The sequence below is a fragment of the Phalangium opilio genome, unplaced genomic scaffold (assembly GCF_054372755.1).
Source record: "Phalangium opilio isolate 3A_F unplaced genomic scaffold, DU_Popi_V2 ptg000003l_1, whole genome shotgun sequence".
Taxonomy (NCBI): Eukaryota; Metazoa; Arthropoda; class Arachnida; order Opiliones; family Phalangiidae; genus Phalangium; species Phalangium opilio.
In genome coordinates, this window is record NW_028324145.1 from 8,326,938 (window position 1) to 8,353,192 (window position 26,255).

Consider the following 26,255-nt stretch of genomic DNA (forward strand, 5'->3'; position numbering starts at 1 on the left):
GACGTCTTATTAGAGGGGTTAAAGTATAAGATAAACACCTACCTATTTTCACTTATGATTCATCCTCGCAAACGCTAGACTAGATGTTAGAATGCAGTCAGTTGTGGGGAGTTAAGGCCTTTTTAGCGGAAACGAGGGGCTTATAAAATTTCTGAATCAAAAGTGACCGCGTTTGTTGGTATATGTCAAGTGAGAGTCAAAATAGATTCTAATCCAATTTTTAATATTCAACATAATATTCAATCTTGTTCATAAATGTTCACACACTTTTATAGGGGTCAAAATAAAGAAATTAAACAAGACAATTAAACTTACATCTAAGGGAGGTTTGCAATTTATAACCTCTTTGAAATGGCTCCTCAATAGGATTACCTCCTACAGCCTTTAAGATTTTAAAAATTAAATTTAGGGGTTTGTTAGGTTAAAAGCGTGCAATTATGCACTAAAAAATGATGTTCAAAAATAGAAAGTTAAGATATTTTAAAATGAATCAATCCGTCAACCATAATCCAGGTTCTTTAACAATAGTTTCAAGCCAGTTAATCAATAGTTTCAAGTTTTTTTAATTTCTTACGCCAAGTAGCTCCTCTTCCATATTCTTTTTAGGGGTTCAGGATCTTTTTTTTTCTTCTCGATTTAAGGGTTTTTCTTCAGGATCTTTTTTTTTTTTCTCTGAGTACGCGATTTAAGGGTTAATTATGTTTTTTTTTTTTCTTCTTTCTCGATTTAAGGGTTCGCGCGCTCTCTTCTTCTAGGGGTTAAAATATTCTCCGATTCAACTTGATGAAAAATAAAGGTATCAAATGAATAAAAATAAAAACATCGAATAAAAATAAAGGTTTCGATTTAAAAAATAATCTCCGTCCGTTTAGAGATTTCTTGGGGGTGAGCCGACAGGGTCTCGTTTAGACATTTCAGGTATCGACTGACGATGGGACAGGAGGGACTTCGTATATATAACTTCTAGTTTCTCGCAAGGATTTCTGGGATAATGACGTTTGTTGATTGACTTCGGTTTGGCGAATAGTGGACCATATTTATGACGTAGCCGGGCGTATTCATGTTAACAGCGAATGGGCAAAACTTTTTGTTTTGGGACCAAATACGGATTGGTCAGTTAAAGGGTTAAAAAAAATGTTCTAGAAGTTTCTCGGGCCAGGTACCAAGATAGTGACTCAAGGTCTTGTTGCTTGGGGGTCTAAATAAGCTAGTATTTCTCTGGTTTCTTGGAAAAAGTTTTCTTTGCTAGGTGTTTCATTTTGCACTGTGGATACTGTGGTATAGGATAGTTCTAGAAAGTTCGCTGTCAATTTTGATGGGCTATTTCCTCTTTCATTGTAGTTATTTTTAGAAACCGTGAATTTCTTTTCAGTTTGTTTTAAAGGGATAGGTTTAAGTTTAAAGGGCTAATATTATTTTTATAGGGGTAATTTAAGGCATTTCGTTATTAATTTAAAGGTTTAATCGGAAATTTAATTTGATTTTCATGTCAAGATGGTTATACATGGGATCCTTTTGGGGTCGCTCGCGTTATTCGAGCGTAAAGTTTTTATGGCACGTCTGAGGAATAGGTTGAACTTTGATATCTACCCCAAGATTGCTTGCTTGCTTTCGTTGTCGTTGTGTTTGGTACCAATATGGAATTGGAATGGAATAATCCGTGTAAGGAGAGAGGTGAGATGGAGTAGGGATTTGTTGATGGGCCATGTGCGGCAATGAGTCTTCCAGGGTACCTTGCGCCGCACGTTCCTGTGCCTTTCTTTGGTGTAGGGGATTGTCAAGTGCTGCCGCGTAGTGCCATTTAAAAATAGAAGCTAGTCCTGACGAATTTGCTTATAAGACACATGGGACTGTATTGTCGACGCACCTTACGACCCTGACAAAATGCTACTGAAGATGCTGGGAGGACTTCGTTTGCAATAGGTGGGACTATAAAGTTACTCCTCCGTGTCACCTCTATCCTCCAAGGTGTGACTTATAAAAATGCATGCTGCTATAGAGTTCCCGTAGGTTTATTTTTCATGTTCATATCAAGTTCACCTTTGAACAGCACTCTATAAAATTTTAGAAGTTACTGATTAAAAGTTTGAGTGTGATTCATGCATAGACTGTGTAGTAACTTGTTTGTTGATGACTCAGACTCTATAAAACAAGCTAGAGATATCATATTTCTGTTTGATTTATTTATTTAAATTAATGTTCGATATACTTAATATTATATTGTTTGAAGTTATATACAGTGTGCTTATAAAAAAGGATAGGGTATTAGGATCGATGTACAGTGAGTGGGGTCTATGGGAAATCAATTTTGGAACTTCGATGACACTTTTCCCCAATTACAAGTTATGATTAGAGATTTTTACGGATGACCCCTTAAAGTTTAATTAAGAAACTGATTAAAGTTCAACTCTAATTTAATTAAGGAAAGGGGTCATCCGTAAATCACTCTTTAGCTATAACTCGTAAACGGTGACCATTAGGGCAAAATCGTCATAGACTCAAAATCGATTTTCCATAGACAACCAACTGCAAATCTGCAGTACGATCGAACCACCCTTTTTTGTTGCAACACCCTGTATATACGTACCATTATTTATTCAAACATAACAAGAGACTCCAGAGAACCTTTCGCAATAATAAGACTAAATTTAGAGAGGTTGTTTTTTTTTCTACCAGCTGTTTCTGATATAGATTACTGTATACGGAACGGTTGGTTGCTTGATAAATTCCGTTGTTCAAACAGTTGGGATTGCTAGAGTTTTGCGTCATTTCTAAGGAATGTTCTATCTCGGTGTTTTGTTTGAATTTCAAAACTGAACAGATATAAGTTCTTTTTCTGTCTGATGCGACGTACCATTGTATTACAATCCCGATTTTTTTTTCTCTCTCCCAAGGTTGTTTAATCTGAGTAAATATTGAACACACGCTATAAAGAAAATGGTTCTTACCAGAAGGATGTATAATAATTCTCTTCGAGAGAAGTGTACCCCAAACAAAGCGAGGGGTAATTGTAACATGATTCTTCCCAACATTATTTTACATTTATTATGGCAAGGTTACTAAACCGAATCATATTCACATACGCGATTTAAATAGTTCCCTCATCATTACTATATTAGCGTTTAACTATTTGCCAAGGCGTGCTGAGCTTGTGCTTGTGCATTTTTGTCCCACGTCAAGACATTCAAGGTTTGTTTATTGATTGCTGAGGATTTAGTACTGCAAACAACTACAGAATTCACCCTATGACGGTGCGATGCATATCTGAACTTTTGAAGTTTGATGAGCAGGAGAGCAAACAAAAAGGGCTGGGTGAACCTGGGAAGAATCAAGACTCGGATACAGAGTGTCATCCTTCTTCTATTATCCCCTTCTGTTTTTACCTAAACCCAGACTAAGAATGGATATTCAGAGGTTACACGAGAGAGGGCATTACTTGCGCTTTCCCGCGTTCAATTTTAGATGGAAGCCATTTGCTTTTCCTCGATTTTTACTGTCATTGCAAAACTAGGCCTAACGATCCTTTCTCTAACAACGATCTTTCATGTTTTCGTATAATTTTGCAATCACAGTAACTCATTCGGGGCTATTTTGGTCATTGGTAGTTTAAAGGGAGCCTAAGTTATTGAAATAAATTGGTTTAATTTGCTTTTAAATTATAAAATAGATCAAATTAATATTAGGCTTAAAAGATAAGAATTTTCCATGCTAAATCTGAGTGGTACTCTGACTTAATTGGCCTATTTTAACATTTTAAACTGAAAAAATCGATTTCTTCTTTCTTTTTTTCGCCAAACGATTCACGCTCCCTTTAATACGTTTTAAAGGCGTGGACCTGCCAGTGTCATTTCTTCAAATTATATTAATAAATCGAATTCGAAGAACTTCGGATCCCCAAGTAATAAAAAAAGAAAGTTAATGATGAACCTTGGGGAAATATTGATCCAATTTTCGTCATCTTTTATTCCCCCTCCCCCCATTCGATTTCTTATATAAGTTAGAAATTGAAATTTTTTGAAAGAGAAACTTTATGGAAATTTTACAATCATCCATTTTTAGGTTTTAAAAATTTAGGCCTAGGCCTTGTCTGATGGGTAACGAATGACCGTTTGGGTGTTTTTTCTTTTTTTATTTTATATGGCTTTACTTATGCTAAAAGCACGGAGTCTTTTAAAGAATAGTTTTCTTTTTCTCTCTTTTAAATCAAATGTAAAGAACTCCCTAAAGCATCTTAAAAGATAACTTTTGAGTTAGAAAATGTAAAATTTTCTACCAAAGAAAAAGTATGAGATAGAAAATGTGTTTTTATGTTATTTTCCATTGTTGGTCTGTCCCTATGGAGAATCATTTTAGACGAATACTTTAAATTATTATTCTTCCTTAGAGAAAGAATATAAGAACAGTTTTAAAAGTTCTAATACCATTTATCATTTGAGTTTAAAGGCCATAACATATTTTTTATCTTAGTATTTTTTTTCTGTTTTTCTGTCATTTATTTGAACACCCGGAGAAGCTAGCAGCCGCTTTTTTCTGGCAAATAGTAGGCCTAAATCTTTCCTGACTTAGTCATTCCACGAATTTATTACTCATTTCTTTCATATTATTTATCGAAAACTTGGCGGTATTTACTTTTTGATACACTGTGTTTAAAAATTCATTCTTGGTAATATTTATAAATTCTTCCTGAATTCGCCTTGAACCATTTATTTTTTGTTAGTAGAATAATAATATACGATTTTTATGTTCTTTTTATTAGCAGTATTACAATTTTCTTTCCTTAAATAATTCAAAACGTTCTTTTTTATCAGAATATCTTTCTTTTTCTTGGAATGCTTAATTTCTTTTCCGAGAAACTTGGCTATGACGTAGAAAAAACTAAACAAAAAGGTTTTTTTATTTATTTTTGGCGTATATTGAAAAGGAAGTTAGAAAGAAATAGATGGAGATTGAGGGGAATTTACGAATTTTTGAGAAGAGTAATGGCTCACGTCTTTTGACACGCTAAGCCTAGGCCTAGATGTCTTATGTTTTTTTTGTGTGTGTGTGTGTGTCACAGTGTGTGTGTGAAGATACTTTTTTTGTACTTTTTTTTTTGCCTTTACTGTACTAGTTAATTCCAAAGGCCAAAGCTCTTAATTTAATTAATATTAACTAACGCCACGCTTGATCTTTTCCGCCATTAGTTTTGTTTGAAACCAAACTGTCTTTCATTAAACATTTAGAGTTAGCCTCCTTAGGGAGTAATTAATGAGTTAGTCTTAGCGGAATTGGGCAAATATTCCATAGGTCAAAGGTCTTTGAAATTAATGTTATATAATGCAAGAGTTAGTTGGTTGATCTTTTCCATTCATTTGTTTTGAAACTAAACCTGAGTTTCGTTAAACATTTATAATGACTTTAATGAATGTATTAAGCCTGCCGTGTGATTAGGCTTAGCAAATTCAATAAATATGTCAAAGGTCTTTTCTTTTTAATTAATTTTTAACTAATTCAAGAAAGAATTAATCTTTTCCAGAATTTATTTCGTTTGAAACCAAATTGACTTTCATAAAAAGAAATTAGAATTAGGCTTAACAGTGATTTATTTAACGAAATTCGGTAAATATTCCCAAGGTCAAAGGCCTTATTGTTAAAAATAAATTAATATTAAGTAATGCGAGGGTTAATCTTTACCATTATGCGTGTGTTTTGAAACCAAACTGACTTACTTTCATTAAAAATTTAGAGTTAGGTTTAAGGATTACGAAATGAATTAGGCTTAGCGAAATTCGCCCTGGTGATTTAAAGAGTCCTGGAAAGGTAATTTTAATTTCCCAACGGAGTACAACTTTTAAGCCTAAAATCAATAGAATAAAAATAAAATAACATCCACTAGGCCTAGCTCTCTCTCAAATATTTAATCGATTTTCTAACTCCAAAAAAAGAGAGAAGAGAATTTTTATTTTCTCCGCGAAGTATCTGTCCCTACAGGGATTTATGCAATGGATTTCGTTTCATAAATAAAATTCTTTTTTTGGTAAACAAAGTTTTGCAGCAGTTATTTTAATATTTTATTTAAAATAAAAGTATTTATTCACTGATGTCAACCAAAGATTGTTGAAGCGAAATTTCAGAATTTCCAAATTGATCGTAATCCTAGATCATTAATTAATTCCGCCGATTAATTAATACTGGCGAAAGAGAGAGGAGGATTTTAGGTTATCGATATTATTATAGAGGAATTTAGTTCTCGCTTCGCTAGCCAGATTCGCTATGAAATTATATCCCAAGGACATCTAAGACGTCAAATAAGGTTTTAGAAAATTCGTGCCGCAGCAAAACTGGCTTGAATGAAGCGTTATAACTTGTAATTTGGAAGCCAATATTAATTCCTATTTACGCAATGAGTGTTTCCAAATGTTTCTGCGTTAACCATCAAGATATCTTGTTATTGAGGGAAGGTTTGGTTTAGAATACTGATTGGCAAAAGAAAACAATTAGGCTTAACGATAGATATTTCGTGTTGCTAGGCTTTGAAATTAGGCTTAATGGTATTTCGTGTTACTAGGCTTTGAAATTAGGCTTAATCGAGGGCTTAATGGTATTTCGTGTTTCTTGGCTTCGAAATTAGGCTTAACAATTTATCTTAGAAATTAGGCTTAGCTATAATACGTGTTTCTATGCTTTTCAGATAAGGCTTAACCCACTTTGAAAATGCAGACAAAAATTCCTTTAAACAGCGTTTACCATTTACTGGTCTCGAACCTCGCTTTCAAAACTCTCTTTGAACGTGCTAGAGTTGAAACCCCATCATTCCCAAGAAGACAATTTTAAGGAAAGATGAATGATAAGAGTGTTAAGCCTAATTTACCAAGATATAATATTCAAATTAGGTAAATATGTTTATCCCGGTATTTAACCCTTAAATTTAAATATTCCCTCGCGGGACATTTATGGCAACCGGTTTTACAAGAGAACAACAAACAAACAGTAAATCAAAAATACATTTAAGCAGTGAGCGAATAATGCCAAGGCTATAAACACGATTAGAAACGTGTTTTTAAGAAAGAACCAGTAACAGACACCACCACCATCACCATCAAAGAGACAAAAGACCCATATACGGACATCTTTATCATGTTTGTTTATATACCTATAGATCTCCGTCCCTAAACAACACACTTAAACCGTAATTGTATGTTTATCTCCTAATTTATATACCCTACTTAACAGCTAAATAATAATGGAAGGAAAATTTCAAGGTCACTTCCAGCTCTTAAAATCTAGTATAAAAGTTCTTTTCTTTATAGCTAGACAAGTCACAAGAAAAACTTTCAAGAATGTTGGTAAAGAGAGAGAGGCGAAATGTTTTTTCTAGATTAATGAGGCATTTGATAGAAGTTTCGCGCTGTAATAGTCTAGCCAACCTTAATGGCAAAAAGACTTAGGGCGTCTGTTTCCCGCGTTATATTTTGCGATACCCCCCTCCCCCCTTATTTCAGCGTGAGATTAAAGCAAAGACAAAAGGCCCCCGTGTCTGTCTATTTTGGCTCGACAACGACCTACGTTTGTTGTAAATAGTCAAGAGTTTTTAGGCCTATTCCCTGTGTTGTTGCTGTTATCCCTTATTGCTTGTCCCTAACTTTAAAACACAATCATTGCATCCCTGCCTACTACTTCAGTGACAAGTTACGCCGTTAAACGCGTTCTGGTTCTATCCGTGATTGCTTGTCCACAAACATTAAAATGCAATCATCGTTTCTCTGCCTACGACTTCAATGACAAGTTACATCGTTAAATGTTGTTATTCCTAGAGTAAAAACATGTCTCAGGAAATCCACAATCCAGCACGATTTTAATGGTTTTCTTCGGAGAGTGCCTGGTAACCGTTAATCACAAGGAGTTGGGAGATGGTAGGGGGTTACGTCTTGGAGGTGGTGCCCATCCCTATCTCGCGCTGCCCTGGAGTAAATCCAGAGTGCACTGAGAACGCCACCACCCCATTCTCCCTCATTCTAATCCATCCCCTGAATTATTTTTTTTACTCCCCTTGCTCCAACATCTTTTTGTCTGAAGATGCTACACTACCACTACCACCAATTCACGGTCCGACCTGGGGCGTAGTTGATGGATTCAGATGCTAGATTTTATGCCCCCTATTATTATAAGTTTCATAACTTGAACGCTAGTGTAGTAATAATCGAGGTTGCTGCAGGTTTTTGTTAGACCAAGGCTTAGGTAAGTGTATTAAAAAAATCAAAGAGAAAGCTTTCTTTTGTGTTATTTTTTTTCTGGGATACAAGCCGCGATACCTGTAACAAAGTTCACAGAGAGTGGTTTTATTTTTATATATTTGAAGCGAGAAAATTGATGTAAGGTGAAAAAAAGAGGTCATTTTTTTTAAGTGAAAATTTTAGTCTTAATTTTATTTCTTACGTGTGTTCTACGATGCAAAGCGAGGAGGGGGTAAAGAAATTTGTGTTTGTACCTCGGGCGTTATATTTTTTTCTAAAATTAATAAGAAATTTTTTTTGGGGCTGCCCTTTTTGTGTGTTAATATCAGAGATACTTGTGTGTACAAGTTTTATTTTTGGGGTAATTTTTTCTTTCCTGATAATTCATGTTATTTTAGGCGTTTTTTTACTATTACTATTATTTAAACGTGCGTCAGATAAAAAAAACCGTTAATAAATAAAAATTCGGACTTTAAAAAATACCTTTATGAATTTTTGCTGCTACGTTAGGCCTAGCTGTATAAAATAGTTTGTAAAAGATAAAAAGTTTTGACGTAATGAAAATTGATATTCCGCGATTAGGGTTTTATTTTACTGTTCGGTGTAGATAATTTTACGAAAATAGCTCTGGTTTGGTTTAAATTAACGTATAAAATCTGCACGTGTTAAAAATTTTAAAGGTCAAAGTGTAGTGTGATGTATTTAAAGGCCTGTCCAGACTGACACATTTTGCGAGTTCGCATATTCGCTTTGCTTGTTTGCAAGATCGCGCTACTGTCCACATTGGGTTTTCGCTACTTTGCGTCCTCACCTCGCGAAGATACAAATTTCTTGCGACTAGGCCAAGAATTTCGCGCCTTCGCGAGAAAAGCACCAATCACATTGGAGAGGAAGGCTGGGAAGATTAGTTTCGTTTTTCTCTTTGGACAACGTCGATGGAGAAGGGCAGATGGCGCAATGATTGCTCAATTTTTATTGGCTCTCAGAATGGGAAGAGCAAAATTTTTGCGTGTATCTGAACAGAAGTGCAAATGTTTTTCGTGATCTTTGCGAAGATGAGAATAAACGAAGGCGCGAACACGCGAGCGCGAACTCAATGTGGACAAAGCTTAAGTGCTTGAAGTAGACCATTGACCTCTGTTGACCTTTATAATAGCGCTGGTTTTAAATTAACGTATGAATATTGTGCAAGTGTTAAAAAATTGAAGGTCAGAGTGCAGTGTATTGAAAGATGTATTTAGATGTTTGTAGTAAACCATTGACCTCTGTTGACCTTGGCAGTAGGCGTTTATAATAGGGTTGGTTATTAATAACGTTAAAGAGACTTCAATTAGCCAAATCTTAACGGTTTAAGGTAACACCCATAGTTTTATTTATATAATAACAAGTTTTATAAATAGATTATTGACCTTGAGGTACGGGGTGTTTTAATCGTTGATTTAGTCAGTCCAATTAACAACCTAATCATTAAGATAACGAACGACTGTATCATGTAGCCTATAATTACTAATTAGCAATTAATTTCAAGATTTGTAGACTATACTCCAGTAATTGGCATTACCCCGCTTAACTTATTAAAAAAAAATAATAAGAAAAATAAGTCAAACGGACACGACCTGCAGGTAATTGACCTTGTCGTAATTTCCGTTTGTATCTCTTTTTTTCCCCCCGCGCAATCTCGAATAATTAAATACAGTAGGAACAGGATTAAGCTTTCAAGTCTATTTATCCCTATTGGGGTTGTATAATCAGCTTGATCTCTCTCTATCTCTTATGTTTTTCATTAATATTTAATTAGCTGTCGGTGTTTGGGGTTTTGGGAATTAAACTTGGTATATAACGTAACCGTGTTATGTTTTTTAGTAGCTGCATAAGTTTATAAGTGATATGTTCCATCCATAAGTATGACACTACTTATACTTCGTAATGCTGGCTCTAAACTTACAGCTCGAGCTAGTTCAAGCGAGAATTGAAGTACTACACTCGGTTTTTGCAGGACTTCCATCTTCCTATTTTGTCTGCATTACTAAGCCTTTGACATGCAGCGCCCGAGAGGGTAGACAGTTGAGAACTCAGGTGTACAATATGTCTTGAACTCAATGCACTGTCAAAGCTTAATTGTGAGTTCCGAAGGCTTTGAACTCAATGCACTGTCAAAGCTGAACTTTTTGAACTCAGGTGTGCACAGAGATCCAAAGTGTCTACCCCTCGGCAGCGCCTCACCAGGCGTATGTCGTTTTACAATCTTGAATCTATGACCTACCTAGGTAACTTCATGACAAGCTCCAGTTTGTAACCAGTGACAAACTTAATGGAACATATCATTATCTTATGAACTTGTGGTAGCTAGCTGTAGGATGTTATTTATATTAATAATTTAATATGAGTGAATTTCCATATATAAATCCTAATTTTTTTTTCTCTATTTATTTTTTTATTGAAAAGGTTTTGGTTGAATTTGACGACGCAGAGTGGAAAAAACGCGAGTGGATTCGTGTCTACGAAGAAGGCGTTTTTCGTATTTTTCTTGTCGAAAACACACTCGTCTGGACGCTCCGGAAACAAGAGCCTCCCTCTGCCGCTCTCTCTGGACATTCTTCCTCCTCGTCTTCTTCTTCCGGTCAATCCCAGTCCAACTCTGGTGGTTCCAACAAGTCGTCTTCGAATTTCTCCTCCAAAGGTTTATATTGGCCAGCTTTGGTGAGTACTATTTTTGTTTTCAAATACTCTTCTTTTGATTATTTGGGAGTTTAAGAATGTATTATTGAGTGTGTTGTTGTGCAAAGGTTGTTCTTGTTGCGTATGTTGTACGTAACTTATAGCCCGGTTCAGACTGAGCCTGGGATGGATGGATAACTGGGTGGATTTGTAAAATGAGGGTAAAGATGAGGGATTTCTTGGATAAACATAGCATGTTATGAGCTGAACTTGATTTCACTTGGGCTTTCTTTGGGAAACTCCTCAAAATGGCCAGGGATATTTGCAAAAAAACTTTAGGCCTTTGATATTGTCATGAGCGTAGTTTTGTCATTATAACCTTTTGGGGTTTAATTATGATAACATCGTGAGATGTTTGCCAATCTATGGCAGACATGGAACGTAGTTCGTAATATTTTATAAGTAGATATGAATCCATTAATGTATCTTACTTCATTAAAACTTCTTCGCAAATCAATAATAAGTTTACCATGCAGAGTGGAATATAAATTCCCCTAAATTTTTGAGAGCTTGGAACAACTTTATATTTCGTTAATTTTGTATCCTTTGATCGACGATACACTTTCTTTGAAAATCAAAGTTCAGAACGACTTAATTGCTTTAATTAAAGCGTGTACTAATGTATTGCCTATATTCAAAATTTCTATTCACTTAATTAGCCCGTAAACTTTTAAATTTCCAACGACTTACGCAAATAACGTGAGAGAGAAGGGGGGGGGGGCGGAGAAGTTTTAAAACTTAGTAATAATTTTGGGAATAAATCATTTAAAAATGAAAGTAAATTTTATATCGCAAAGTGCGTTAGTTTTAAAATCTAATAACTCCAATTAGATTTAAGACTCGAAAACTCGAGTTTGTTTGCATGCATGCGCTGTTTAAAATTTTAGTTTGGAATTTTTCTGTTTGTCCTTGTAAGTGCGTGGTGAAATTTTTTTATTGGGTACACATAGTTTACAAACTAGGAGGATTTATACCATTTACACATGGAGGCCAGGCTTCAGGTGTTACACATTTGTTGAGTCTAAAGTCAGGTCTCCTTGTGTAAATGGTATGAATCCGCCTAGTCTGTAAACTATATATTGGGTAGAGAATTACGGTTGAAAATAAGTTCAAATAAAGATAAACAAACGTTCATCTGAAGCTCCCAATTATAAATTTGTTTGCGCTGCTAAAAATTTAGTTTCTTTGTAAATACCGCAAAACAAAATTGGCTTTAAAATACGTAATTTTCAAACTAGGAGGATTTATACCATTTACACATGGAGGTCAGGCTACTTGAAGTGCTCTCAAAGTTGTAAGTAGCCCCCGGCCTCCTTGTATAAATGGTATGAGCCCTCCTAGGTTGAAAACTATATATTCTCAATTCGAAAATTACATAATTAGTAATAAATTCGATAAACAAGGAGGGTTGAACCGTTGCTCCAATTAGAAAGCTTGCCAAGTAGCATAGCTGTTTAATTTGTTTGCACTGGTTAGTACAGGGTTCGTACTAAACCTGGGTAACCTGAATAAGTCAGGGATTTGAAAAATGGTTTGAAAAAATAAGGAATTTTAAATTTCTTCCTAAAAACTCTGTGATAGGTCAGGGATTTCGTTTGGTACATCAAACCATGTATGCTTCGAGCAATACTAAATAAATATGGACCAGGTGTAATTATAATGTGTAGGCTCTGGTAAACACCTTAAAAATGGTCCCAGGGATATTGATTGGGAAATCAAAATATGATCAGGTATAAGCTGGAAAAGTCAATATAAATTTTCAATATAAAAATTTGGTCCGAACCCTAGCTGTTAAAATATTAATATCATATAAAAGTTGTATTAATTTGTCTGTCCCCTTGTATGTAATAATTTTGAGTCCAGCCCATAGGGGAGAGGGGGAAGAGAGTTGAGTTGTTGATGGACACATTTCGCAATATATATATAGAGTCACTCAAGCGCACTCGATCAAAATGTCCTATATAATTATCAAAAGCCTCTCTTTTAATAGGTAGGCGGGAGGGATGAGGGTAGACATTAAATTGTTCATGGGTAGCGAAGTATAATGATGATATATAGTGTATGTACGCTATACTACGCTGCTGCCTTTAAGCTATAGAAAGAAGTATAAAAGGGGTACGTAACTTTATAACTTTCGCTCAGTACCCTCTATCAGTCGTGATAACATTGTCTTTCTCCACTGGAACCGAGTCAAGTCGAGCGTGTACGCGATTTAGTTTTTTTTACGTTAATTTATTTTTCGTTTTTTAAGCATAAGTAATATTAAAAGAAAAAGTGCGACCGGACTAAGATTCTATCAGCAATGTTTAGTTTTACTTTTTAGCACAAACCTTATCTTTAGTACACTTTTATCTTAATTAAAATCAGTAATGAAGGATTTCGCAAGATGAACGAGATAGTACTAATTCAAATATTAGCTTGAAAGATTTAAATAATGAGAATTCACCAATTAAAAGACGTAGGTGCTTTCTTAGAATAGTCTGCCACCACGAATTTTCTTATGACGTCATACCCTCTTATCTCTTATTCCTTACCTCTGTTATGGCAACCATATTGGGAGTCGTCAGCTCAGGCCATACAATATAGCTAGCTATCTCAGTTGTGACGCTAGTGCTTAAGTAATACACGGCCATATATTTGGCAGTGGACGGCCATGTTTGGTACCGTTTTGGTTCTAAAGTCAAATAGCATGGGTGACATCATACTAAGGCTTCTGATGTAACTCTATTTAGACTACCAATATTGACGTCACGTCCCCACGTCACAAATGACTCCCAAAATTTGTAAAATTTTAACTAAAGAAGCATTTTAAAATGTAGTTCATACATTAAATTATTATATTACTTCTGTTTAAAGGTAATTTCGCTTGGTTTCTTACGTGACGTGACCCATTGTGTTCACGGGCTTTAATAATACGTGTGATCTCATCTCTCTCTTCCCCCCCTCAACCCCCAAATGGGTTAGAAAAGGAGGGGAAACTTTTTTATATCTGCCTTTAGGTTACATATACACTCTTTCATATCAAGATATTTTTTTATCTTGGTGGTCGGTCCGGTATAAAAGGGGTTAACGCGCCCATATAGAATGTCTTATATTCTCTCTCTCTTTCTCTTTTATGTAGGTTTGAATTATATATTTTTTTGTTCCATTCTTTGCAAGGAGACTTTCTCTTTAAGATCTCTTCCGTTCTTTGCACGCGCGTTCTTTATTCTTCTTGGAACCTTGAACACGATTTCATGTCTAATGTTTTTTTTTTTCACATTAATTCCTGGAATGAAAGAAAATGTGTATGTAGTGACTAAGGTATAGGGGTGTTAAAGCCGTATGTTTCTTTGTATGTTTAAAACAGAACCATAGCGGTGTTTTTGGTTGAATTATTTGAGGAGGAACCAATAGCTTATGTTACGTTAGGTTTTCTACTGAAATTGAACTCGTAAGATCAGGAATTTTTATCTAAAAACTATCACCTTCCCTTTCTGTAGAAATAATTTCCATTCATAACCCACAATACCTCGCGATATTTCTCTGCGTTAAAATAAAGATTTGTTTTGACGCAATGGCCCGGACAGCAAAATGTCACAAAGAACATCCCCCTTAATTCAGGGTTGCCACGGGTCAGGGAAAACCTGGAAAAGTCAGGGAATTTAAAAACTTGCCGAAAAGGTCAGGGAAAAGTCAGGGAATTTAAAAATGGTCCGAAAAGGTCAGGGAAAAGTCAGGGAATTTGATTTTAGTGGGTCAAATTTCTGGGGATAAGTCTTTATTGAAAGAGTAATTAGCACAGAAAACTCTAGAGCAATCCTTTAAAATGTCTAGAATTGTTTTTATAAAGTAAATGCTCTCTAAAAAATCTCTTAGACTGTTATTTATAGTTAAAATGTTTCTTATTCATTTTGATGCAACAAATACATTGGAAAACTTAATGTAGATCGAGTTTATTTAATTATAAGCACTTAAAACGTGCTGTAAACATTTACACTTTCGGCCTAAAAAGGTCAGGGAAAACCTGGAAAAGTCAGGGAATTTGGTTCTGAAAATTCTGTGGCAACCCTGTAATTTCCGACATATCTTTCAGAAACACCCTGTATCTAGCGGTCAGTTAGTTGAGAACTTTAAATTACTTTTTTTTTTATTTTCGTGTTCTTATTCTATATTTGCAACAGCGGGAGCGCGAGTAAATTGGTGTTGGAATTTATTTGATTGAAGCAATTTAATGTAACGGAAATTAAAGGCCGATTCCCTACAAGCTAGCAACATTGTCCTCGCCTAGCTCTTACGCATTTCCGTAGTATAACTTAGCTTCGATTTTTGGGCGTTTGTCCTCCATTTGCGGCAGGCAGTTACCGGACCGGATATTCCATTACCATTAAGATCAATTCAATTCAATCCCTATACCCCATTACATCCGTAGATGCACACGTTTAAACATTTATTAGTTGCGACGTAGATCAGAAAAGGGAGAGAGAAAGAGAAAAGGAAACTTAATTTTAAATTAATGAAAGAAAAAACGCCTCAAATTTTATTTTTTCTAATGATCCATATTTCAATTTTAATTTTTTTTGTCGTCGTGGGGATGGGAATTGTTTTTAAAATGGTTTAGAAGTTATTTAGATTTCTTATCTTTCCACTACTGTATTATCAAGAAGCGATATCTAGTTTACTAGGAAGAAGGTATAAATTCGCCACATTTCTAGCTTTATCTCCAGTCCAAACGTAGGTCCGGAGTTAATCCCCGCCTCTAAATTACAACCAGCATCTCATTGGTTCTTGAAAACTCACGTCAGCGCGACGCCTATGACGAAAATTACGTATTTTCGAACTGAGGAGAGGCGAAATAGCCCGGTGGCCTCCTTTTACGTCCCCCCTTGTATTTTGAATGGGGGACTGGGACTATAGCGCGCGAATACTTCGGCATCTTATACCTTCTCCCTAGTAAACTAGATATCGCTTCTTGGTATTATTATAATACATCGACCGCGAAATTTTAACGTTTGTTTAATTTTCCGGACTTATGCTTGGGTCCCCATAAAAATTAAGATTTTTGGTTTTTTTTTTATGTTTTTCCTTTCTTATAATTTTTATTTTTAGCATTTTCTATTTTTCTTTTAACATTAGGTAATTTAAATAATTGTTTTCTTTTAATCTTGTCCCGGTTTCGGTCTATTAATTTTTTATTTTGGCACAATTTGGGCTAAAGTAATTTCCAACTTCAAGGGATACTTCGACTAGAATTTTTAAGAACTTAAAAAATAATGAATATATCGAATTGGAACCATATTTCTATCTACAATATTGAAGAAGATAAGAGCGATTAAGTTTCCGTAATGGATGTCACTACGCGTTAGGCTTCCTACCCACAAGCACTGGGAAGTACCCCTATTGGACACTTACTAGTACCACCTGAAGGATTCAACCAATAGAGTTACTTCGCTGGAGAGCCTAACGCGTAGGGCCATCCATTACGGAAACGTAATTTCTCTCGTATCTTCATCAATATTGTAGATAGAAACATGGTTCCAATTCAATATATTCATTATTTTCTACGCTCTTTCGATTAAAAAAGACGAAATTCTTGTCTGGCAAGGTGTAGTATGTATCCCTTTAAGACTAGTATCTACTATGATGCATTACAAGGAAGTACTTGTACATGAATTAAAAGTATTTAAAATACGGTCGAAAGACTTTCACTTGTACGGTAGCTGAATTCTTGGCGAGTCACTTATTTTTTTTTCTTCTTCTTTTCATTCTTTGTATTCATGAACTTTAAATTTCTCTCTCTCTCGCTCGCTCTCTTTTAAATCGTTTAATCAGCTCTTCTTTTCTGTGGCTTCTTTCTTTCTTTATTACAAGTTTAACCACTCCTGCTTGCTTCCACTGCCCTCCCCCTTTCAGTGATTTAAAGAAATTAGTGTGCGGAAGTGAAATAAGGAAGCTCTAACCCTAAATGTTTCTCTTTGAGCATTGATGGGGTTGGTTGAATTGTAAACTCTTTATAAGAGTCCTTTGCTTGTTAAGCCTTTTCTTTCTCTCTCGATGATGATCGTGCAGAGTCAGAGGTCACGAGCTGCTGCTGTGTTGGAGATTAGGCTTAGCAACAGAGAAAAAAGTCGATTGAGATAAATATAAGATAATTGTTTATTTAATCTTAAAATTAAGGTATCTATTGACGGTATAAAGATACTATGGAAATTGTGTTCTAAGCGGACTTAGAACAGTTCGTAGGTCAACTTGGCATTAAATGCGCATATATTAGAGTTGTACTGAGAGGGGAGGAGCCACAGTGACGTGACGTCAGTATTTGTATTCCAATATGGTACCCATAAGCGAGGTAAGAGATAGGAGGGTGTGACGCCACGAAAAAGTTCGTAGTAGCAGACGATAGAGTGGTACTGAGAGGGGAGGAGCTATGGGGACGTGACGTCAGTATTTTGTAGTCTAAATTGTATGGCCTGAGCTGCATGACGACTTCCAATATGGCCGCCAACACTGAGGTAATAGACAGGAGGGTGTGACGTCATCAGAAAGTCAGTAGTAGCGTCTCTGACACAATAGCAACAATGTCTTTTGCTTGTAGGTCGTAGGAAAAACCGAGACCTAACTTTTGTCTGTCGAAAGTCGTTAAGAGTACCGTTGGCGAACCTTTTAGGCTCCTATTTCCACAATCAAAGTTCTTAATGCATTTTGGCTAGACTTCCATGTAATGAACATTAAAAATAGATCTAGGTTTTTTAGTTTTTTTTTACAAAATAGAAACTGAGCAACTATACCAACCACCACGAATTGTAATGTTGTTTACCTTCAATATAGCGTCGTGCAATTCATGACGCCGCCGAATAGTCAACCCTTTCTGTATACGTGACTCAATGTTTTACGACGACTTTTATAATATTAAAAGATATGAGTCAACTTTTTTATATATATATAAATATCTTTTAGCTTGTTTGCCCCACCCTGAAATTTGCGTTAGAACGGTTGAAACGACGCCGTCTCTCCCAGTTATGTCTGATACATACATCCTGTGTCACCGCTGAATGCGTAATCTCTTGGTAATGAATTGCAGGCATGCGATGCCCCCACCAGGGCCACCAAACATTCTCTCTTATTTTTTTTATTACTGTAACTTAACTGATGAGAAAGGAAATGTGAGCTAGCCTGAATTGATAATTAGTAACTGATGTTTTAATGGTTGATCATTTCCCTTGAAATGTTTTGCGAGTGTACATACCACCGTTGTATCGTCACGTACGACTAGTTGTAAGGGGAAAGATGATAGCAACTGGTTCCCAATCCCAATTCCAACAACCACCATGAGGGGTTTGGGATATAATTTAGGCCCCGAGGGTTTTATGTTATGTGTTAGGCCTACATCCTTTTGGAGTCCTTCGTGCTGTAAAGTGAGTTGAAAGCCACGATGTACATGGACCCACGTGGATTGTTGACTAAGTTCATGGAAGATGGATGTTGTTTTTAAGTGGATTAAATTTTGGGAATTTGTGAAGTTTTAGTAACTTTGGTGTGAATGGATTAACTGCAAGAAAGATACTCCATTTTGTAATTTTTTCGGGAATGCCAATGAAAATGCTTACAGTTGATCTGAAGAAAATCAAGGAAATTTCATGGAGAATTGAGGCATTTAGTAATGTTTGTGGCGTCTAACTGTTGATTCATAAGAATCAAGGAAATTTTATGGGAAATTAAAACATTTAGTAATGTTTGTGGCGTCTAACTGTTGATTCATAAGAATCAAGGAAATTTTATGGGAAATTAAAACATTTAGTAATGTTTGTGGCGTCTAACTGTTGATTCATAAAAATCAAGGAAATTTCGTGGGAAATTAAAGCAATTAGTAACGTTTGTTGCCTGTTTATAAGGCTAAATATTAGGCGAGTGACTTAAAATTTCCCACGAAAGTAAATGTCCCACATCTTGGTCTTATGCAAGTAAAATGGTACAGTCATGGCAACTCAACCCCCACCCCTTGTTTGTCTTTAGATTAAAATATTATGAAAGGCAGATAGTTAATAGGATCGTGGACCGTGATAGACTTACAGCAGTTGCGTTATTAACTCCACAGTCCCTGGCGTTATTAAAAGCAACCCCTGCCATTTCTGCAAGTAATGGTTTCTTTTCTTTATACTAATGGGGTACTCATTAACGTAATAAAGCCATTTTCAATCAGTGGGATTCCCTTCTCTCGTATATTTTTAATTGCGAAAGTTTTTATAATAAGTATCTGCCTATATATAAGCTACGATATCGTATTTCATAATTTATTCATTTTATTTTTTTAAGAGCGTAGATGACGTAAGTTTGATTATGGGAAAACGTTCGAGTTACTTGATTAGGTAACATCCTCTTACTGGATAAAATTTATTCCGCGAATTGTAAGCATGCACGTGATTGGGACTAATTATAGATGACGGGGGGGGGGAGTGGGGAGTAATTTTGAAAGTTTGCAATGATAACGTAATCGGTCGGTCGGAGAGCTAATTTGAATAAATGGGAAATGGGTCGTTTGTTGCGTAAGAGTAGAAGATGCTTATCGTTCGTTGTTCGACGTTGATCAACGAGGAACATTTGCCAAATGTCGCGCGACTTTATCGCTTTGTACTAAGATACTGTGTAGCTTGTATTTTGAAGGTCGTTTGTTGAAATTGTCTACGAAGGTTACTCGAGAAATGAAGTTTTAACTTTGTATAATTATTGATTTTGATAGAAGTGCTATGATGTTTTAAGTGTTTAGTGTTGATTTTCAAGGTTTTAGATGATTTCACAAGTAATTGCGTTGTTTCTCGGGGTCTTTGTTGATGCCTTAAGTACTTGGGTTGGTTTTCAGGGTCTTTGTTTATTCCACAAGAGCTAGGTCTCGTCTTCGGGCTCTTTGTTGATGCCACAAGTACTTGGGTTCCTCCATATGGTCTTTGTTGATTCCACAACTACTTGGGTTGGTCGTCAAAATCTTTGTGGGTTCTACAAGAGCTTGGGTTGGTTCTCGGGCGGCTCTTTGTTGATACCACAAGTACTTGCTTTAGTCCTCGGGGTCGCAACAAGTACTTTGGTTACTCCTCAGTATCTTGGTTTATTCTTCGAATACTTATTTCGTTCATTGTCTTTCTTGACTTCACTTGTACAACACGGGTTTTCCACCCAACCAAGATCATAGTTAATTCCACAAATACTCGAGTCACTCCTTAGGGTCTTGTACGATATGTTCCTTGGGTGCCATTCTAGGTAGTCGATCGAACACTTGTACTTAAATATTTATAATTAAAGGGGAAGATAGATAAGTGTTTAGTCGTGAAAGCTGCTTGAACAAACAGTTTTACTTTCCCTTGAACCTATCCAGAAAACCATGCAGCCAATCCAATCCAACTGCACCATCCAAATCAAGTTTTAATTTATAGCTCCAGTAAAAGTAATTGTCCCCATAGGGGTAATGGCGTGGGGTATTCGAGAAAAAGGGGTTGGCAATTTTCATTTCATTGTTTCTGCATGATATAGCTAGTAACTGAGAGGAGGAAGCGAGACCCTTGAAAGAAGGCAAAAATAAAGAAGCTATACTTGAATCCATTCCATTCAGAGCGCGGTGCATGGTGGCCATGGTCTTGTTGCAGTCTCTGGAGCGTTTTATATCACGACCCCGAGGAAGCCCTTGCTTTTATTGTCGCGAACGTTCCTTTGTAAAGAAAGATTCAAAGAATTCCTGAGGAACGACAGTCGCAAAGAAGAGACCGACACTAGGCTATAGAAGAAAAAGATAGCTCCCGTTTATTGCAAAGTTCTAGAAGAACTTGCCAGGGAAAGGGGTTGATATCGTTGTCGAGGTCACTGGGAAAGACCACCTTTACTTGGCATCGTTACCAAAGGCGAGGAGATCATTGTTTCTCTCTTATTTCATTCGCTAGTAACATTGAACTCGATGGTTCGGAACCTCTTACGAAATACGATAATGACTTGGTCGTAAAATTTCTTGGTTGTTGTGTGCATGATGGCCTTTCCTTCTACTTCTTCTTCTTACTATGTATTATGGATGTATGCTTCTCTCTTCTTTTTTCTTGGCTGGGCGGCAATGTTACAAGTCTTTTTTTCGCAAAAAAGGGGTATACGGTATTGGCGCTGCTAAGCGTTTGTTAGAGATATTGGGGGTTAAGTTAGGCCCGAGTTAGGCTTAGCTATAGGAGACAGGCAATCCTATAGAAAGAAGAAGAGACTGAGGAAAAAGGTTGGCCTCGTTATGGACCCTGTTTTTTTCTTCTTTCTGTATAATTCACCTCTTAACGATCGTTAAGGGGTTCTTCTGGATGACTATTATGGTTCGGTTGTAACTCGGGTAGTTCAGTTCAGTCCTGTCCAGTCCCTTGCCTCTTTTAGATAGATTTCGATGCTTGTAATGATGGATTTTAGGTTAAATTATAAAACGTTTAGACTCTACACTTCGTATTTGGCTTTGTTTAACATTGGACTCAATTTAATAATAAAACTGTAGTTGCCTGAAACGCGAGTTGTTTTAGAAATGGGTTCGGTTTATTTACAGTTAAAGCCAATAGGGTGTTACTGAAAGGGGAGGAGCTACGGGGATGTGACGTCAATATTTGTAGTCTAAATTGTATGGTCTGAGCTGACAACTTCCAATATGGCCGCCAAAACAGTCATAGAAGATAGGATGTGACGTAACGAGAAATTGTTAAAAAAGGTTTTTTCTCTAAAAGGATTAGAATTACAACGGTCTGGTCTCTAATTAGGCCTTAGCTTCTAGGTACACTTAGAAATATTACGAAATAAATAAAAAATTGCAAATAGATTTAAAGTATCTTTAAAATTGGGAATTTCTTTACTTATATGTAACAACTTGAAAAACAGGTTTATAATATTTATTACAATAGACGTAAGACTCAGGAAGCGCGCTATAACAACTCATATTCAAAACGTTACATGCCAAAAAAAATTTTTTTATTTTTTTTTTTGAAAGGAAAAAAACCTGTACGTTTTATCTAGCGGAACCACAGTGGAAAACCTCAGTTCAGCAATATTTCAAGGACCGTTAACCATAGACTCCGTAACATCCTCACAACATGAAGCCAATTTAAATATAGCCCAAAGAAATATAATTTATGTTTGAACCAAGTCGAATAAGCTAATGTCAAACAGTCAAATACGAAATAATACTTTTGTGTAGAAAATTGAATACTCGATTGGGGTAATTTAGCTTTAATTAGGTAGTAAAGCAAGCCATAGCAGTCAACCTGTCAGTCGTTGTCGTATAATATAGCCTACAGTGCGTATGAAATCTTTCTTCCACCTTTAAAGGTAAAGTTTCACTTCAAAGCAATAAAATCCCTGTTATGATAAATTATTGAGGTTTTGAAAGAATAGTATATTTTTAAAAATATAAATATTGTCTTTCGGTGCGGTATATTTATCTATTTTAAGGTGGAAGTTCTTTGGAAACCCTGTACATTGTATATAAGATATAAGAGTGGTGGTGGTTGTATTATCATGGCATATTTATTTACTATTCCTTTAAAAATCAAAACTGAATGTACATTATTATTTTTGTACGTACATTTGAAGAAAAGAAGTAGACTTAAGATTTCTGGTTTGACCTGAGCTTAGCTTAATTTCGTGAAAGTTTTTCTTTACTATACTTCTTTCCGGAGAGCGTCCGTTCTTCTAAGAAGTTAAGAGACCCAGTCTAGAAGATAATAATGATGATGATGATGATGATAAAGGTAGTCCCCCCTCTCTCCCCTAAGGGGGGATTGGTCTATCATCCCCTTTAATAATAATAAGAAAAAAAAATCTTATATAAAAAAGAAGAAATGCCTAGCACGATCTCTGGCGAATTCTAGTTCTGCACGACACGAATCACGATGATGATGGGGGGGGGGTGATTGGAAGCCCGCGGGCCTTTGCCGTGCGTCCGTCTGTTAAGAATATCATACCTAAGCCTAACGTACTCCCCTGGTAACACCCCCCCCCATACACACTCCCCTGAGGGGGTTATATTAAACGAATCTCAGAGACCTCCATTTCTTCTTCTTTATTTTCTTTTTCTCTATCCGAATTTCCGCTCTTTTACAAATCTTTTTTTTTTTTTTACTTCTGCGATTTCGACTGCAAGTTCGAATTATAGGAAATGTTCAGACGCTTTTTCCTACTGATTTTTACATCCCCCCCCCTCAATCTGGAGGCACCGCCATTTTGATTTGGATCAAATAATATGAAATGAAATTGTGAATGGGTATTTGTAGTACTAGGAGGATTCATACAATTTACACAAGGAAGTCCAGACTCCGTGGTGGAGTGAGCCAAAAGCCAGGCCTCCTTGTGTAAATCGTTATATGAATCCTCCTTGGCTGAAAACTATGTATACTTTAACTGAATGATCACTGAATCGAACAGAATGCTACAATGCTTTCAGTCTGTTGTAGATATTAGATAGCTTACGAGCTACACACGTTACAAATGACTCCATGGACCATGCCAACATTTGTTCCCTCACTATCTGTTACTTTAACTTAGCCTTCACCTTTAATAAAACCTTCTTGGCCCTCACTGAAGAGGTGGTCCCAAAAAGTAAAAATAGAAAAAAAAAACCTTCATATTTTTCATCGTTTGATATTGAACCCGTATAACTGCACCATATTCCTGAAGTGCATGCCTGCTTTAAGGTTGTGTCCTTAACGCCGACAGAAGGTCGCGTCACGCCAAAGAAAACGTATACGCCAGTCTTATATAAAAATTAAGAACTAGTTTTCTCTTCTTTCACCAAAAAAAAAAGAAGAAAAAAAGGCATCCGGTCTTTTAAGATTAGTGTATAAGAGTTTCTGCTGTTTAAAAACCTTATGGAATGAATTAATGAGAAATAGCGTTCCTTCTTCCAAAGACACGTACATAACTTGTATGCCCCCTTGACAACCAGCCAGTATTATCATAGAATTGCGGCGCAACGAGCAGATGTTTTTAGTATAATTTTGTCTACACTCCATACAGACGTCTGTAAATTCAACTTTTTAGTGCCCTTATATTATATATTTTCTACACCCTCTCGGTCCCTAACTCGCGATAATTTTGGGTTGGCAAATGTTCTAAATGGGTCAAGTAGTCAGTCAGTCTCTCCGGTAATCTCGTATGTTTACCTAATGATATGGCAGGTTCTTGGTATTTAGAAGGGTTAAGAAATATTCGATTTGTTGTAGCGTATATGTAGCCAAATGTGCCGGTACTACTTTTCGATAACCTAAGGGTTTTTTCGTAGGTATTTTATAGAATGATAGGTCAGCTTTTATTATAAGCAATGTGGCCACAAGTGTTGCCAGTCATTTATGAATGCAATTCAACCAGCGCTATGCTATCTTCAACTGACTGAAAAGCTTATAGTTCTGTTCGATTCCTGAAGATTCAGTTTCAAACTAGACATGCGCGAATCACAAATTACTAGCAATTAACCCCTGAAGCGCATGAGGTTAAAGTTCAGAAATACCAAAGAATCAGTTTTGTTTATTTGAAAAATTTGAAAATAATTAAAGTTGTTTTGCCCCGAATTGCATTCTTGGCTTAACGTCTCTATTATTCTAATTATTTACACTTAACAACAAAATGGTTCGTGGGTTTGGCGGTTTGAAAGTTTTCTCTTAAAAATTAAAAATTATATGGATTTGTTTTGGTTATAAAATGGCGCCCACGGCAAAGCATCTATTTAGAACATCTTGGCCAACAAATTTTTCTTTCTTTTTAACTGTATTATTTATTTATTTTGCGGTAGTTTTTCTCTTTTTCTTTTGAAGGAAGTTTCTTAGTTGGTAGCAAAGTTATTGTATCATCTTCCTTCAGGCTAAATTTCTTGCGGTTTTTTATATTTTTTGCATTATTAACAAAGATATATATATTTTTTATTTTTCGTGGAAAAATTATCTTTTTTGGTGTACACTCGAAGGATGTTTATACTTATCTTGTTTTGGCTTTTATTTGAAAAAAATAATAAAAAGAAAGGTTGGTTTGAAGATAGATAGAGCCAAACCCCTACGGAAGCGCGCTGCAAGTAAAAAGATGTTTTAATATCAATCTCTGATTAAATTTAAAAGAGGAATAAAAATTAAAACTGGGATGGGTGGTTTTTTTTTAAATATTTATAAATTAATTTGCGAGTATGAAAAATTTTAGTCGCGAATACTTTATTTTTCATGGGAATATTATTTAAAAATTATTATTTATTTTAATTAGTTTTTAATATACGTGTATTATTAAATGTCTTAAGTCTGAATTTAAAATTATATATTTGAATATAATTATGGATGACCCCTTAAATTTCAGTAACAAACTTAACAGCATTGCCCAACTTAAATAGGGGATCATCCCTAAAACACTCTAATAATAATAATATTAACTTGTAAATGGTGGCTCCAAGAAGCGATATCTAGTTTACTAGGGAGAAGGTATAAGATGCCTAAGTATTCGCGCGCCATAGTCCCAGTCCCCCTTTCAAAATACAAGGGAGGACGTAAAAGGAGGCTGCCGGGCTATTTTGCCTCTCCCCAATCGGAAAATACATAATTCTCGTCATTCGCGTCGCGCTGACGTGCAGGAGTTTTCAAGAGCCAATGAGATGCTGGTTGTATTTTAGAGGCGGGGATTAACTCCGGACCTACTATACGTTTGGACTGGAGATAAAGCTGCTGGAAATGTGTCGAATTTATCCCTTCTCCACCACCATTTTTGGAACCACTTGTAGTCCTAATCACTTCTTATTTAATAATTAATAACATTATGTGAGAAAATAATAATGTAAATCCGAAAATTGCAAAGCAGCAAATTAATTAATTGCTTTGGGCTTCATTGGGAAGACCTTAAAAAAACGACCTCTCAGTGGACTTCATCATATCTTTTTAGATATATATATAGGGGTGCTTGGGTGGAGAGTAATTTTGTACGTCTCCCGAGGGTTATAAATGGAGCGATTACTTCCAATGTTCCCTTAACAGTTTTTTGAACAAGATTTATGACTACTAAATAGATGGAAGCCGTGGGGACAATCTATCTTATATATTTTTCTTCAACCCAATTTTTCGGCATCACCACTGAACACATTTCTCAAGATTTTTTTCAGGTTCGGAATGCACCGCGTTGAAAGGTATTGGGCTATTTGGTATTGTTTGGTATGAGTCCCCGTTTTGTCTTAAGAATATTCTCCGATTGAGAATTTGTTTTAGATTTGCGCCCCCTTTTTATGAAAGATGATATTTTATCCAACTATGGGTTTGCTATAGCTCTAACTTCCTTCCACTCGCGTCGCGTGGTGGACTCCTGAATGTGTAAGGTATCGGA

General features: G+C 35.9%; 1 protein-coding gene and 1 long non-coding RNA gene across 4 annotated transcripts in view; one reads left to right on the plus strand and one right to left on the minus strand.

Moving 5' to 3' along the window:
• Positions 1-26,255, plus strand: part of Kdm3 (Lysine demethylase 3) — a 165,144-nt gene that overhangs the window by 39,480 nt on the left and 99,409 nt on the right. For all 3 annotated transcript variants that reach the window (XM_089840053.1, XM_089840049.1, XM_089840051.1), the window contains exon 2: positions 10,659-10,913. In XM_089840053.1, coding sequence (XP_089696179.1) covers positions 10,659-10,913 — 255 coding nt within the window. The remainder of the gene's footprint in view (positions 1-10,658; positions 10,914-26,255) is intronic.
• On the minus strand, positions 15,602-18,472 carry LOC149717573 (uncharacterized). The gene is made up of 2 exons (XR_016367118.1): positions 17,728-18,472; positions 15,602-17,001 (listed from the first exon to the last, which is right to left on the minus strand). It is a non-coding gene; the product is annotated as an uncharacterized LOC149717573 (long non-coding RNA).